General features: G+C 41.4%; 1 protein-coding gene across 1 annotated transcript; it reads left to right on the forward strand.

Annotated features, from left to right (window-relative positions):
• The first annotated feature begins 2,702 nt into the window (after positions 1-2,702).
• Positions 2,703-7,413, forward strand: LOC116395155 (uncharacterized). Its single transcript, XM_031868780.1, has 2 exons — positions 2,703-2,768; positions 3,862-7,413. Exon 2 carries the CDS (start codon positions 3,865-3,867, stop codon positions 5,122-5,124), a length of 1,260 nt encoding a protein of 419 aa, XP_031724640.1. The 5' UTR covers positions 2,703-2,768; positions 3,862-3,864; the 3' UTR covers positions 5,125-7,413.
• The last annotated feature ends 7,562 nt before the right edge of the window (positions 7,414-14,975 follow it).

The following is a 14,975-nucleotide window of genomic DNA, read 5'->3' on the forward strand; positions in this document are numbered from 1 at the left end:
AAAAAAAAAAAAGGAAGACCACCGCAGCCATGAAAATGTATATTCAGCAGGTAGATGTGGTGACAAAAGCAGCTGGGACCATTTACATTTTTCATCCTCTCAGTGCAGACTCTGTAGCCTAAACTTGAAGAAGCAGACACAAACACAGACACACACGCATAATGTTCCACTGCCTATTCAGTCTTGTCATTACCCATACCGGTCCTAAATCTGGCACAACTAATAAATAGCTTCAATGTCTTTGTCACAGTGAAAAATTACTGCATGAATAATGGTTGCACTGTGGGACCTGAGATTTATATGTTAATGCAAGTGAAAATATTGTTTCAGTGTAGAATATGACTCGGAAATATTTGCTGCAGATTGTTGGTTCAGTTTACTCAAAGTGTAAACTCAGATCTTATTCATGTACAACCTTGATACTTGATCCACTCTCCTCAGATGAACTGTCTTGTAGGAAGAACCCATTTCTTGAATTTGTTAAAGGGGCTAAATGAAAGAATTCAGCACATATCGCTTCCAAAAGGCTCTAAACATGGCGACGGCTAAGCATGCGGCTCGCAGCTAACAGTGCAAACCATGGCAACAGTGCTGAGAGTGCTAACAGTGTTTACCTGAAGGAGAACTGAAGGATGGCCTCTATTCTCCACGATCAGGATCAGCTGTGACTGCCATAGGAGTGCAGAGTGGCGGCCGTGAGCGAGCCAGTGCGGCACGCTCACATGCACTAACATGCACTAAAAGGCTCAGGTAGACATTAGTCCACTACATCTTAATGTCTCAAATATCATGTAGTTGTGGAGCTGCTTTTTACGTGGCACAATTGTGTGCATATGGAATATGAAAAAAACGATACCATTCCTTGACATTCTTCCCGATTCTGTACAAACATTTTTCAGAAGATGCAGTTTATCCATCTACTGAAGCGGTCTTCCTGAGTTAAAAACACAAATTGTCATACTGGAGGGATTTTTCATACTTGGCAAACCCAAAGATTTGCTGTTAATGGCTTACAATTGATCTTTAAAGCAGTAGTACATTATCTAAAAAATATCCCCTCCAGACTCTCCTTTAATTATATGCAAATATTTTCTAGTCTGTATGTAGGTTGTCAAAATGTATGTACAATACAGCCAAGAAAAATCCCTGTGTGGCTGGTGTCCACAATACACTTCCATTTTGTGACCTTTGATAAGCTTGATCTCCCTACTGTAGTTGGGTTGAGTGAAGGGTGTTAAAGGGTTCAGCATCATGTCCGCTCAGTGCTCCTCCAGCCTGGGCGCATCAGGAGAGCACCAGATGTTGGTCCCGATTACAGCTACATTACATTGTTAGAGCAGCTTTCCCTTTCTGCCTTGGGGACCTTGTTTCGTTCTGTCACCAAAAGATTAGAAGTGGTCACCAGTCCACATGAAAACACTTGCTGAACAGGAAGTAGGGGGGAAAAAGACTCCCCTGAGGCCAAGCACTTTCATATTTTCTGTTTGTGTCTTTGTGTAATGATCTGTAGAACCTAATTTGTGAACAAATGTCAGAGGAGAGAGATGGCACGGTTTCATTTTCTATGCTCTAAATTGTTCTTTAATGTCAGCTGGGACAGGCAGGTGGTTTTGATGAATGAAATTCCCCTCGGTTTTCAATACCTCAAAGATATTAAAAGGGCCCTAGGTCAATGAAACAGACAGGCCTTGCTTATCGATCTTTATTGGCTTACTCTCTAGAGTCACTATGAGAGTGTGAATCATGAGGGTTTCTTTTTTAATATGAGCTAAGTTTGGGCTGTCCTCTAGAAGTTTGCAGCCGTTTCTGGTCAATGTACAGCCATTTAACAAGAACAGTTCACTTCATCAACCGCAGAAGAATTGGCCCGTGAGCAATAAGTCAAAATAACACAGAATTGATGAGCTACTACCCAACAAGCCTAGACAAAATCTCAGTGCTCCTAAAGGGTCACTCTTACAACACAAAAAGCAACCTAATCAAGCCTTTGAAATAATTCTATAAACCTATACATTTAAACTTCTGGCATAATCGGACCTAATTTATATGTATTTCTACATATTTGAACGTGAGTGGAAGTCTCACACTGGTAGAGTTGAGGTTACACTGTGTTGTAACTCTCTGTAAGAGTAACTCCAACAGTGATAAATTCAGCAGTGTGAAGGCAGCCAAAACCAGACTGATTTCATATCAGCCAGAACAAAATTGAGTGGCTGAGATTTGAAGAAAGAAGTCACACTTGCATGCAGACAAAACCTGAAAAATGTCATATATGTAAGGAGCTAAATAACCAGGGGTATCTATGCGAAATGTAAATGTCATATTCCAAGTATGATTTAAACAAGGAAAGGACTCAACATTCTATCACAAGTGTGTGTGTGTCAGTCTTTGTGTACTAATAAACTAGTGTTGACACTTCAGAAAGCTGTATAGTACCATCATTGTGTTGTAAACTGTTGTGTACTACAACATCAGGCTTCTAAGGTGATAATAAATCGTACAATGTGTTTTCAAATGTAAAATATGCAACCCTAGATAGGTTGGACCCTAATCAGCCAGGCGGACAGGTTGGACCATAGTCCTAGTCATTAAAGGTACAGTCACTGTGCCTACCGCACCCACATTATAAAGGCATTGGTCCAAGGCAATAAAAGTAGGCTATATGCCTTCATTAAAACTCACAACAGAGCAGTGTTTTTCCATTCAACTTCCTGATACAACTGTTGGTGACCGATTGCTGCACTGCTTTACGAGTTTATTATCTGCAGGTATGAGACTACATCTATTCTTTTAAACAAATAATGATTTGTCCAAATTCAACTGTAGGGGAAAGTATTGAGAAAATTGACTTGAACAATATCTGAACTCTAATATTCACTTTCTGTTGAAACCGTTTTAAATGGTTATGAATTAAGACGTGTTCATTTTGGAGGCTGCATTGTGTTTTACTGAGAGGTTTTTGCTATATCCGGTCAACCCTTACGGATATATATGTCTTAATGTGTGTCGATTTTGGCAGACAGGATCAGTCTAGTGAGTTCATGCATTATTTCCAAAGCTGTCCATATTGGAAAAACAGAAGTAGTTATTTCTTATGCTTTTGCAAGCATACAATGTGATGGTTCCGGGGTAGAGCAAAGACTCAAGCACAGACACAGACACTGGAGACGAGGTGCAGAGCAAGGTTCTTTACTTTGCACCAAACAGACATACACAGGAACTCAAAACGACTCCAACAGGGAGCGAGCAAAAAATAAAAAAACGGGAAAAAAAGCAAAGTCAAACCGTAGAGAAACACGAGGGAAAACTCTGGAAACACGATGAGCACACGGGGAGGAACAAAGTACAATCTGACAACCAGAATAGGGAAAGCAGGGGAGTATATATATATGTGTGGGGTTGGCAGAGGGAAAAACGAGGGGCAGGGGATTGAGCACAGGTGTAGTGAATGAGGGCAATCAGGAAACACGCTCACACAGAGGCAGGAACACAGAGGGCAAAGCCTAAACGTGACAATAAAATGCATAATAAAATTCAATCAAAAAGCATTTTTGTGAACCCGTCTGTCAAAAGAAATACGGTAACATGTAAGGCAATTTACTTTACCATTACGTTGGATAAACGCTTCTCTGACAAATATTTTAAATAGATTTTACAGGTGTGGATGTGTTTTTCAGCGCCTGTGATTATCTTAACTTACATTTTTCGTCTATCCTCTTGGGTAGTAAATATCTCATATATAACCACACTGCACTGTGTTTCACTTTTAAATACACTAAGTAGCTGTACGATAATGGTAAAGAGTATGCTTGTAGGACATTTATACTTCTTGTAATGTTGTTATCACTGTCTTCTCTTTAGATTATGGTGCTAATGTATTCACCAGAGACTGCAGACAGTTGTTTTCAGCCTGCTGTCCCACTGTCTCCCTCTATTAATGATCTTCCCACACTGGGAGATGGTGAGTGTTACCATGTCTTCATTAGCTACAGCAGCACCGACTACCAGTGGACCCACTCCCTCATCAACCAGCTGGAGTCCTGTGGCCTGCAGGTCTGCTACCATGAACGGGACTTCACTCCCGGCCGCACCGTGTTGGAAAACATGTCCGACTGCATCCAGGAGAGCCAGAAGGTCCTGCTGGTTCTCAGCCAGGAGTTTGTGAGGAGCCGCTGGTGTCTCCTGGAGGCCAACATGTCTTTGTTCAGAGACTGCCTGGAGAGGAAACCCATCGTCCCAGTGCTGCTGGAGCCAGGAGTCCCTGTTCCTCTCCACCTCTGCCACCTCACCTACCTGGAGGCCAACGACCCCGACTTCAAGAACAAGCTGCTCAAGGTGCTCTGCACCCCCAACCAGCAGCTTCAAGGGTCCACTGTGGTGCCCTTCCAGCCTCCTTCTATCTACAATGGGAAGGCCCTGCAGCCTTTGACTGCTGTCAATGAAGAGGGACTCAACAAATGGAATTGTGGTTATTTCAGTGACATGGAGGTGCCAGACCAACTGCGTCTGATCATTCAGGACCACGAGAAGTACAGAAAGGCTGTGAGGATGATCAATGATGTCTCTCAAAATAAAATGGTCCCACTCTGGCTTAGATTACAGATGCTTGTTATCAATACAATTTTGCTCTCCCTTTTCACAGCTCTATCCACATTAGCGGTAATTTTTTTGTATACTGGTTATTGGAAAGGCGTGAACCTAAATCTTGGGACGGTCTTTGTTGCTTGTCTCGGCTGTGTTGCATTGTGTTCGATGTTTGAGATTATTTTCTGGAAAAAAGATCAATTGAAGTACATTGTGAGGGAAATGCAGAAAGCTATAGGCCAGGCAAACATAATCCTCTCTGAGGAGAAAGTGTTAATGGGCTGTTGTTCCAATTCAAAAATCTATCTGGTGTACGTTAATCTGAACGGTTGCAAACAAGAGTTTACAGAAACATTTTCTGAGCAGGGTTGTGCGGAGGATATGTTTCAAAGAGCCCTGACCTTCTTCTCATCAGGTTATGCCTGCTGCCTTGCTAAAAGACACTTTCCCTTTTCTCGCAGCTCCACTGGTCACCTGGAGGGAGGGGTGTGTTTCTGTCAGTATGTCTCCCAGCAGCTGAGAACAGATCAATGGGAATAGCAATGTCTACATTTTTGTCTTTATTATTAGATCAAAGCTCACCCAGTCAACATGTAATGTCGGACTAATACGAGCGAGACCGAGAGCCATTAAAGGCACAGTAACTTAATTGATGTTAGAAGCCCCTCAGACATCAGGACGGAGGCTGTCACTTCAACCAACCTGAAAGCGGAACAGTGCGGATGCTTGGCACCCTTTTCTTCCTGAGTTTACTTTCAGTTCTTGATCATCCACACTGTGCGATCACTCTTCATTAAATTTGCTGGAATTTATTGTATCATGAACAGGTATGAATGTACATTTCTGTGCAGTGTATGCTGTCCTCAGTGTGATGATAGGTTTCATTCTTAAAAAGAGCAGTAGGATTCTGTTGTTTTTAGCATGTTTAACTTCACAGATAAACATTTTTGTCTGTTATGTACATTATTTTTACACATCATGGATCTTTATAACTCATTAAGCTTATTTAATTACTTCTTTATACACCACTACGTTACTTACTGTATATTTGGAGTAGCACTGAGTTCCTTAAATATGGGTTATTCTGCAGTGAGTTGTGTCACATCACACTTTTTAGATTTGTATATTGTTATACATGAAATCAGCTGAAATTTTTCACTTCATTTGATGGACATAGTGTAGTGTAGTATAGGAAAACAATGCAGTACTACATTTACTTCACTTTTGAGATGTTATTGGTAATGTTGCAAATCCAAATTTGACTCAAGAAATATAACAATTAAAATATGATGCATTATTATTCATTAAACTATCCAGCATCATTTTAGAATTGAAAGCGCGACCTTGAACAGAAGTTAAGTACATAATAATTACATTGTGCTGACAACGTTATTAGTCTTATAAATTAGAGTGGCAAAAACATGAACAATTTGAGTTGCAATGGAAGGGTGGCGCTGTTCCTGTGGGCTTTCCGCTCATGCTCGTTGACTCTAGGGAAGTGAAGAAAACTTCAGTTGTAAGGTTATCCAGAATCCAGCTTCAGCAGGCTTTATCGAGCAGGCAAAGTGAACTGCCATCAATGATAGCAGCCGCTGTCTGGCAGCTGCAGACGACATGCATGATTCCGCAGAGCGCTTAAGCTCTGCTCCTGCAGCTGCACAGAGCACTATGTGCTTGTTTACCCAAAGTTTATAGTTTGATATTGAACGTGTTGCCTGTCCAAATTGCACCAAACTCAGCAAAGCACTTCGTTGGGTCCCCAGCAATACTCCCACCAAGTGTGAAGTAGATTGGATGAGCGGTTCGGGAGAGATGCAAAGACCACACCGAAAGACGGACAGACAAAGATTCACTTGAAATCATAATTTTAGTAACAGAACTCATGATTGCCACAAACCTAAACTTGTTTGAGAATCATTTGTACTATTTTATATGTGGGAGTATCAGGATGACTTTGAGAAATGTCAAGCTTTCTGAAATTATATCTGTAAGTTGAATGTAAGAACTGAACAAGATATAAATTTACTACTGAATGTCAGAAGGAAGAAACTAATGACACGTGGATTTAGGTATAATTAAAGGTATAATATGTAATCCCATTGTCGGTTGCCGTTTGTAAACACAGATTTCTAACTTTGCTCTTGCTCTCTAGCTCTCTCCAGAGCGTGCAGCTGTGGTCGAGCGAATTAGACAGGAAATGGGGTGAGGGACCGCGGTTAGTGAGAACAAAGACATGATTCAGAACTGTAAAACGTTATTTTCCGATTGTTTCACGGCGGTGACATTCTAAGGCACAAGTAAAGACATCCACACTTTGTCACATATTTGCTATAACGTGCCAGATTCTAAATGAATGCAGCAGTAAGCACCCTTTACCCTGCTGTGGCCTGCCTGCTCTCTGTTTTTTTAGGAAATTGTTGCATACTGTACTTTTTATGTTTAAACCACCTGTGATAAAAGGAAACTTTTTTCAAAAGATGTTTTACTTGCTGATTTGCTTCTGTTGAGAATGTTCTTTTATAAGCAGGTCACTTTTGGGTTATCCAAAACCTGTAATATCCTCGTTTAAAGAAGCATGCTGATAGACTATATAAATATACCAACAAAAACGAATTAATTGAAATCTTCTGAAAGGATTTCTAAATGCTATTTTCTTCTCACTTTAGTTTTTTCATAGATAATGGAGCCAATAAACTGCAGACTGCAGACATTGTGTCACAGCCTGCTGTCCCACTGTCTCCCTCTATTAATGATCTTCCCACACTGGGAGATGGTGAGTGTTACCATGTCTTCATTAGCTACAGCAGCACCGACTACCAGTGGACCCACTCCCTCATCACCCAGCTGGAGTCCTGTGGCCTGCAGGTCTGCTACCATGAACGGGACTTCACTCCCGGCCGCACCGTGTTGGAAAACATGTCCGACTGCATCCAGGAGAGCCAGAAGGTCCTGCTGGTTCTCAGCCAGGAGTTTGTGAGGAGCCGCTGGTGTCTCCTGGAGGCCAACATGTCTTTGTTCAGAGACTGCCTGGAGAGGAAACCCATCGTCCCAGTGCTGCTGGAGCCAGGAGTCCCTGTTCCTCTCCACCTCTGCCACCTCACCTACCTAGAGGCCAACGACCCCGACTTCAAGAACAAGCTGCTCAAGGTGCTCTGCACCCCCAACCAGCAGCTTCAAGGGTCCACTGTGGTGCCCTTCCAGCCTCCTTCTATCTACAATGGGAAGGCCCTGCAGCCTTTGACTGCTGTCAATGAAGAGGGACTCAACAAATGGAATTGTGGTTATTTCAGTGACATGGAGGTGCCAGACCAACTGCGTCTGATCATTCAGGACCACGAGAAGTACAGAAAGGCTGTGAGGATGATCAACAGTGTCTCTCAAAATAAAATATTCCCACTTTGGCTTAGATTACAGATGCTTTTTATCACTATAATTTTGTTCTTTCTTTCGGCAGCTCTAACCATAGTTGTGATGGATTGCTTGACAGCTGGTGAATTGAAAGGCGTGAACCCAGATCTTGTCGAGGTCTATCTTACTTGTCTCGGCTGTGTTCCACTGGGTTTGGTTTTTGAGATGTGTTCCTGGAAAGCAGATCAATTGAAGTACATTGTGAGGGAAATGCAGAAAGCTATAGGCCAGGCAAACATAATCCTCTCTGAGGAGAAAGTGTTAATGGGCTGTTGTTCCAATTCAAAAATCTATCTGGTGTACGTTAATCTGAACGGTTGCAAACAAGAGTTTGCAGAAACATTTTCTGAGCAGGGTTGTGCGGAGGATATGTTTCAAAGAGCCCTGACCTTCTTCTCATCAGGTTATGCCTGCTGCCTTGCTAAAAGACACTTTCCCTTTTCTCAGCCCAGATCCACTGGTCACCTGGAGGGAGGGGTGTGTTTCTGTCAGTATGTCTCCCAGCAGCTGAGAACAGATCAATGGGTACAGCAGTAACAGTATCGACCTGGAATGGGCCAGCAATCTAGTAACTCAGTGCTAACAGTGTTTTAAGTTGAAATAGCTTATGAGGCTTTCAAAGCGGATTTTTTTTTTTTTTTTTTTTTTTTTTTTAAGAAGTGACAATGGTGCCACCTCATTGTTTTTCATCCATAATTTCCATTGACTGGTTATATGAGGGGTTTTATAGTTGATTGTGAGGCGTATGACCAGGTAGAGATGCAGTATAATAAGTGTGAGAATATCACGTAGAGGTACACTGTGCTGAATGGCAGATGCTCTCTGGTGATTCTGAATCAGTTGAGTACCAATTAAAATTTTTGCAGACATAAAACACCTTATTATCAAAGATAAAGATTAAAGGACTTCTTACTCAGCAGGATTTAAAAACACTTGTTAATGCATGCATCTTCAATAGATTTGACTACTGTAGAGGTATCTATTTTATCCATCAGGATTTCCTTTGGCTTTGCTCTCAGCACGCAACAGTGGTTAAGTGTGCAGTCCTCATTAAATCCTGTGTTTTCTTTACACTGTGGCAGAGGCATCATAATTATAACTGGTTATATAATGTTTCAATATAAGTCAGGTCTGGGGGCAGCTCCAAGATTATCTTATCTGTTGCCATTTTGACAAAATGTTGACCTTTCCAAACTGATGCCACGTTATCAGAAACAAAGACTTGTTTGAGATGTGAGCGCCGCCATGTACCACAGAAGAAGGATCAATATTTGCTGTCCTTTACGACACTCGGCGACGGGATTCAGGATATGAAACAGAGACATGACACCGTTGCACGGCTGGTAATATCAACCAGACCACGATTGCATGTTCGCGGGGTGATGCCTGGATCACAATGAACACATTCAATTCTCCCTGTGCCTGATGAGAAATGTCCTGACTGCAGCACTATAACTAAAACTGAATTAGGATGGATTAAGCGTACTTGTCTCAGGTGAAAGGAAAAAAAAAAAAGGACCTTGCTGCCATATAATCATGTTGTGTGCACGCATGTTGAAAGTGTAGTGTGACGGTATAATTGCACACAGAAGCGGCAGACAGAGCGAGAATAATCTGTCTAATCCTCAGCAATTACTTTCATACTGATTTAGCTCATCCATCTCCGCTCCAGTCACATCTATTAAAGCTGTATTTCTTCTCCACATTACAGTGTGTATATGCCTCCACGTGCATGTTATTCCAACATTAAGTTCTTTCCTGATCCACAACAGCTATTACTGTGTATTCGTTGCAACGTAAATGCTTCTGTATTCAAGTTCAATGAGCCCTGGATGCTGAAAATTATATAGTTTCTAAAGTAGCTCCTAAAACTGCCACCTACATGCTACTGTTACACTATGGCATGTTTGGAATTTAAATGGAGTTAATTAAATTCCTCTGTGTTCAGCTTTAATCTTAAACTAATATATTGTCGAATTATGTTGAAAAAGAAATTACACGCATGTCATGAAGCTCAAAGTTGGCATCTAAAGTCATCAGTTTCCTCCATTATAGAGAACATGCCGTTCTCAGTTCGAAGTTAGTTCATCCATCGTCTTTAGAGTTGTGGATGAATCACTGGCATGCCCTTTATGTAGGCACTTAAATTATATTTCCTATGGAGCTGTTTTGGCTGGCGGTAGTGCCGTTACCACATAATGCGGTCTGGGTGCGATCTCAAATATAGCTCTGCATTGAAATACGAAGTAATTATAGAGTTTCATTAAATTAAATTGCCTCTGACGATAAGATGTAGTACTCCTATTCAAATGGTGAAGAGAAAAAATAACTTTAAAAGTGTCTCTGAATTCTCAGTCACCAAGCTCATGTGACTATGAGGAAGTTAAAAGTAACTGAACTTCATGAGTTTTAGAAATGGGGAAGCTTCTCAGATGAGTGGCGGGTGAATGAGTGTAAAATTGAGGGAAGAAGTCAATTCTCACAGGGAAAAAATAGTCCGACACCTTGTCCTTTTTGCACCTCCGTTTTTGTAGGGGTTTAACAAACAAGATATAATGCATTGATTAGTGAGCTTTAGAGCTGCCGGAAGAACCATACATATCATTACAATAATAAGACAATAAGTCGTAGCACTTGCAGCAGCATGATGGGCCACTCCAGCTCCAAGTGGTATTACAAGATAGGACATGCCGGGGCTAACTGGTTAGCATGCTCATTTCATTAGATCCCTCTGCAACACAATAGGCCCTTTTCACAGCAGCCATTTTGAAAAGTAATTGCAGGGTAAGCACAGGTGTAATTGATCAAACTGATAAAGGTCCCATTCTATTGAGCGTCACAGCCATTACAGTGAGCCAGCATGCAGAATACCAGGGCCCCAGCCCACCTAAATGAAAACAGGGCCGGAATCATTTTTTTTTTTTTTAACCACACCTGTGTTTACCCTGTAATTACATGTCAAAATGGCTGTTGTGAAAAGGGCCAGTACAAAGACGTCTTTGACATAACGTCAACACTGTAATGTCAAGTCATTTTTGGTTTTCATGTTTTAAACTAAAATTCTGGACATAAACATTGCCCCTTTAAGCCAAAGGTGGAATATTTATGGGCCTCTGACATGATATGTCAGAGGCCTCCCAATAAGTATATCCCCCAAGAAAAATCGTTTAAATCAATGTATCTGCCTTTAGAAATACAGGTGAAGCAGCACACTTCACTACAGCGTGCTTATTTCTGCCTCCTCGCCATATTGTTTGCTTCTGGAATGTCAGGACAAACATGATAAGTGGCCTCCTGAGGAAACCCGTCAGCTGAGACAAGAATAGGAGCCTTTCCATCTGAGTTCTGTTGTGTCGAGCTGCCTGTGTCGGCATGATAGGCAAAGTGTGTGTGTGGGGGGGATTAGTGCCAACAGTGGCATTATTGGATTTCATTTGAATTTGGCATGCTCGCACTGAACCACTAAATAAATAATAATAATGCAAGTCGAATAAATTAGCCTGAGCTGTAAGGAACATTTTCCATGCTGAATAAATGACCCGACACTTAAAACAATGAATCCTGGCATAGTTTAGTAAGTATTTTCATCTAATTTAATATATTTATTCAAATTACTTAAAATTAGCATGAATCTGTTCATTTTGAAAACAATTCAATTGAATCAGTTAAAACATGAATATGGTTAGAATATGGCTCGCTGTGAAACAAGCCAGATTCAATTAGTTAACATTTCTGATATTGGTTTATAAATACATTTTGGGAAATGGAATCGTTCAGAAGCAGAAGTGACACCAGACTTCTGTCGGCCATCTTACCTCAGAGCAGCCTGGATTGTAACGAGATTCTAACAGGTAAGTTACATCTGCTCTCATCTTATAGAATCTCCAGCTTGAGAGAGAAAAAAATGCAGCTCTCCAGCAAGAACTTGAGCAGCTGAAACTTAAACATCAGCCCAACCTGAGCAATGAAGATGAGCTCAAGGTTGAAAGCAGAAAGATGTCAAGAGGACCTGGAGGCCACAAAGCAGCTGATGGCTGAGAAGGACGCTCTGATTCACCAGATGGAGGAGGAGATCCAGACCCCTGCAGAAAAACGCCTCTGAGAAAGAGAAGATGTTTTGCAAAAGACTTGGAGGACCTGAAAGATGAACGGGTCTCAAACAACCAGCAGCTGGTCACTAAGCACCAGGCTGAAGAGGAGGTCAGTCACGACCTCCAAACTGAACTCACCCAGCTCAAAGAATGGCACCAGGACAAGGTCAGGGAGCAGGAGAAGGAGAAGGAGGCTCTTGAAAAGGAAGTGTAGGAGCTGAAGGCTAAGCTGCAAAGTGCTGAAACCCTCAGCGGCTTTCAGGAAAAGAAAGTGAAGCAGTTTACTACCGAACTAAAGAGTCAGGTGATTGAAACGGACACTCCTCAGAAACAAGCGGAGACAAATAAGCTCCTACAGGAGGAAAACAGCACCCTGCACGAAGACGTGAGGGAGCTCAAAGCGGCTCATCAGTCGAGAAAAGTTACCCGCAGAGATCCAGGTTGATATAGATAAAAGTGAAGCTCTCCAACAAGAACTTGAGAAGCTGAAACTTTCAAATATGATCAATCTGATGAAACTAAGCTTGAGGCTGAAAGAGAAAAAAGCGACAGCCTTCAGAAACAGCTTGAGAAAGAGACAGCTCAAAGCTGAAAAGGTCAAATAAGACCTGGAGGCCCATAAATCAGCTGATTTTATCCAGAGGAGATTAGGACCCTGAAGGACGACGCTTCTGAGTAAGAGAAGACATATTTCAAAGACTTAGGGAGGAACTGAAAGAAAAACAGGCCTCAACCACTAAGCTCCAGGCTGAAGAGGTCTGTCAGGGCCTCCAAATCTCCAAAGAAGAGAAGCAAGACAAGACCAGGAAGCAGAAGTACACCCTCCCTGATTCACCAAATCTTGAGGTGCTGAAAGAAAAAATGAAAATGTTCCATGGGTTTAAGTAAGAATCCTGTAACGTAATGTAGTGTAATATAATATAATATATATTAATATAATAAAAAAAAAAAAGTTCCTCTACTTTTATTAAGCAACAAAATGTTAAAAGGTGAAAAAAGCTGTTGATCAGTAGTTTCAAATATAAAGTAAACATTACTCTCATATTCTGCCAGCTCATTGGTTTGGTATACCAAAACTGCTGCGCTAAAGTTTGCAAAAGATTTAGGTCACAGTTAATAAAGAAAAAAAGGCAGGATCGATAAGCACTCACAGCTGTGCAACATGTATGAAGCTCGAACCAGCAGTGGGAAACAGCAAGCCTTGTTCGCTACAAACTTCAAAAATATGCCTACCAGCACCTCTAAAAGCAACAGCAGCGCTGTGTGTGTTGAGCCTATACTGCCTGGGTGTAAAGAGGCCACTAAGGGTAGTGTACTGACAATGTGTGTGCATCCATGTGTGTCCTTTGTAGACATAAATGTATCCATAGCATGCCTCTCTGCGTTACATAAATCTTGATTATCATATATAACGTATACAGTGTGACCCTTTGGTCAATAATCTAAGGTTAATACAACAGAGGTTTAAGCAGATACAAGCCGACTGGGCAAACCAAACCCAACCCCCCTTTAAAGAAAGCTAATCTCTTATCAGCAGACAACCTCGTGCAGTTAGAGGTCTATTCCACGCTGGCAGTGACCGAATGCAGCCACTCACTCTGTAATGTTCGGTTAGTTGTGACTATAAGCTGAAAGAACGTGTGCCTTACAGCGCTTGCCAGCAATCGACATTGCTCGTGCCAGACACATAAGAACATGGTTTCTGTCCAGCTCAGTTGGCGCAAGTATATGGAGATATAACGCATAAAAAAGGACAAACTGAATTAGTTGTATATTACAGTTTAGAGGATGGTAGGACACTCTAAAAGAAATTAGATGTAAACAAAACAACAACATGCATGATAACGTCACTTCTCTGGCTCTTTGCTAAAATTCAAGTGCTTGAAATCTATTTCATTTACCATTTTCCACTTAAGGAAAAAACAAACATGTTACTTAAAGGTCTTCATGGATTTATCATGCCGTCTTATCATGTCTCTGGCAGATTCCTTAATGCACGGTTTAAATTTCAATTTATAGACGCTGAGATGAAGAGCCCCATCGTTTGCGACCCTTAAATCGCTCACAGACACTTTTTATGGAAGTTTTACACAGATTCAGACGTATCGGTCACAATAACCAACCAAAGAATCCTAACAATTCGGTGTGTACCTGTCACATAGATTTATCAGCACCTAATGAAAGTTTATAATAAGCCAAGTAAATCCTACAGAATCTCAGGTTGTAAAGTTGTTATTTCAAAGGATATGGGTCTGTTTAAGGTTCCCTCAGAGACGGGTCTTAAGAGAGCTTATTCCCAGATATGGACATGTCTGCCACTGAAAAACGAAAGTAGGAGGAAAGCAGCCACATGGACAGATAAGGTAAGAGTAAATGAGATTTCTTGTTGTAATTATTCATTATTTAAAAAGCACTCTGAACATAGTTATGAAAAACAAATCAACATTGTTTCTCTTTTGCCATCTTTTTGCTTTGTGAGCTCTCCCGCAACATGAAGTCAAGGCCCCACAGAACAGCCTACTGCGTGGCATGAGGTGCATCTTGTCAGCTTTTCATTATCATTTTTATATATTTTTTGGAAGCTACAGGCATGCAATGTCTAGAGGCTAAACGGTTGCCATAGTTCACAAGCTACATTCAGCAGTATTCATTTTTTGGCAAGCTTAGAGTCCAACTCATGTGTGTTTAGACTAAATTATCAAACTCCCCTAGCACGCACTGAAATGCCCACTGATCCAGCAGCAAGCAGAGCTGCTGCAGATCTAAATGGCAGACGCTACAAAGGAACATCTTGAGCTGAGATTTTGCATGTCTGTACTTGTGATCGCCGAGTCTTGCAGCGTGAGACAAAGCAATAGCAGTAAATCTGCTCGGCTGAGGTGTCGTGACTGC

Source organism: Anarrhichthys ocellatus, unplaced genomic scaffold (genome assembly GCF_004355925.1).
Source record: "Anarrhichthys ocellatus isolate YVR2014 unplaced genomic scaffold, GSC_Weel_1.0 scaffold2, whole genome shotgun sequence".
Lineage (NCBI taxonomy): Eukaryota > Metazoa > Chordata > Actinopteri > Perciformes > Anarhichadidae > Anarrhichthys > Anarrhichthys ocellatus.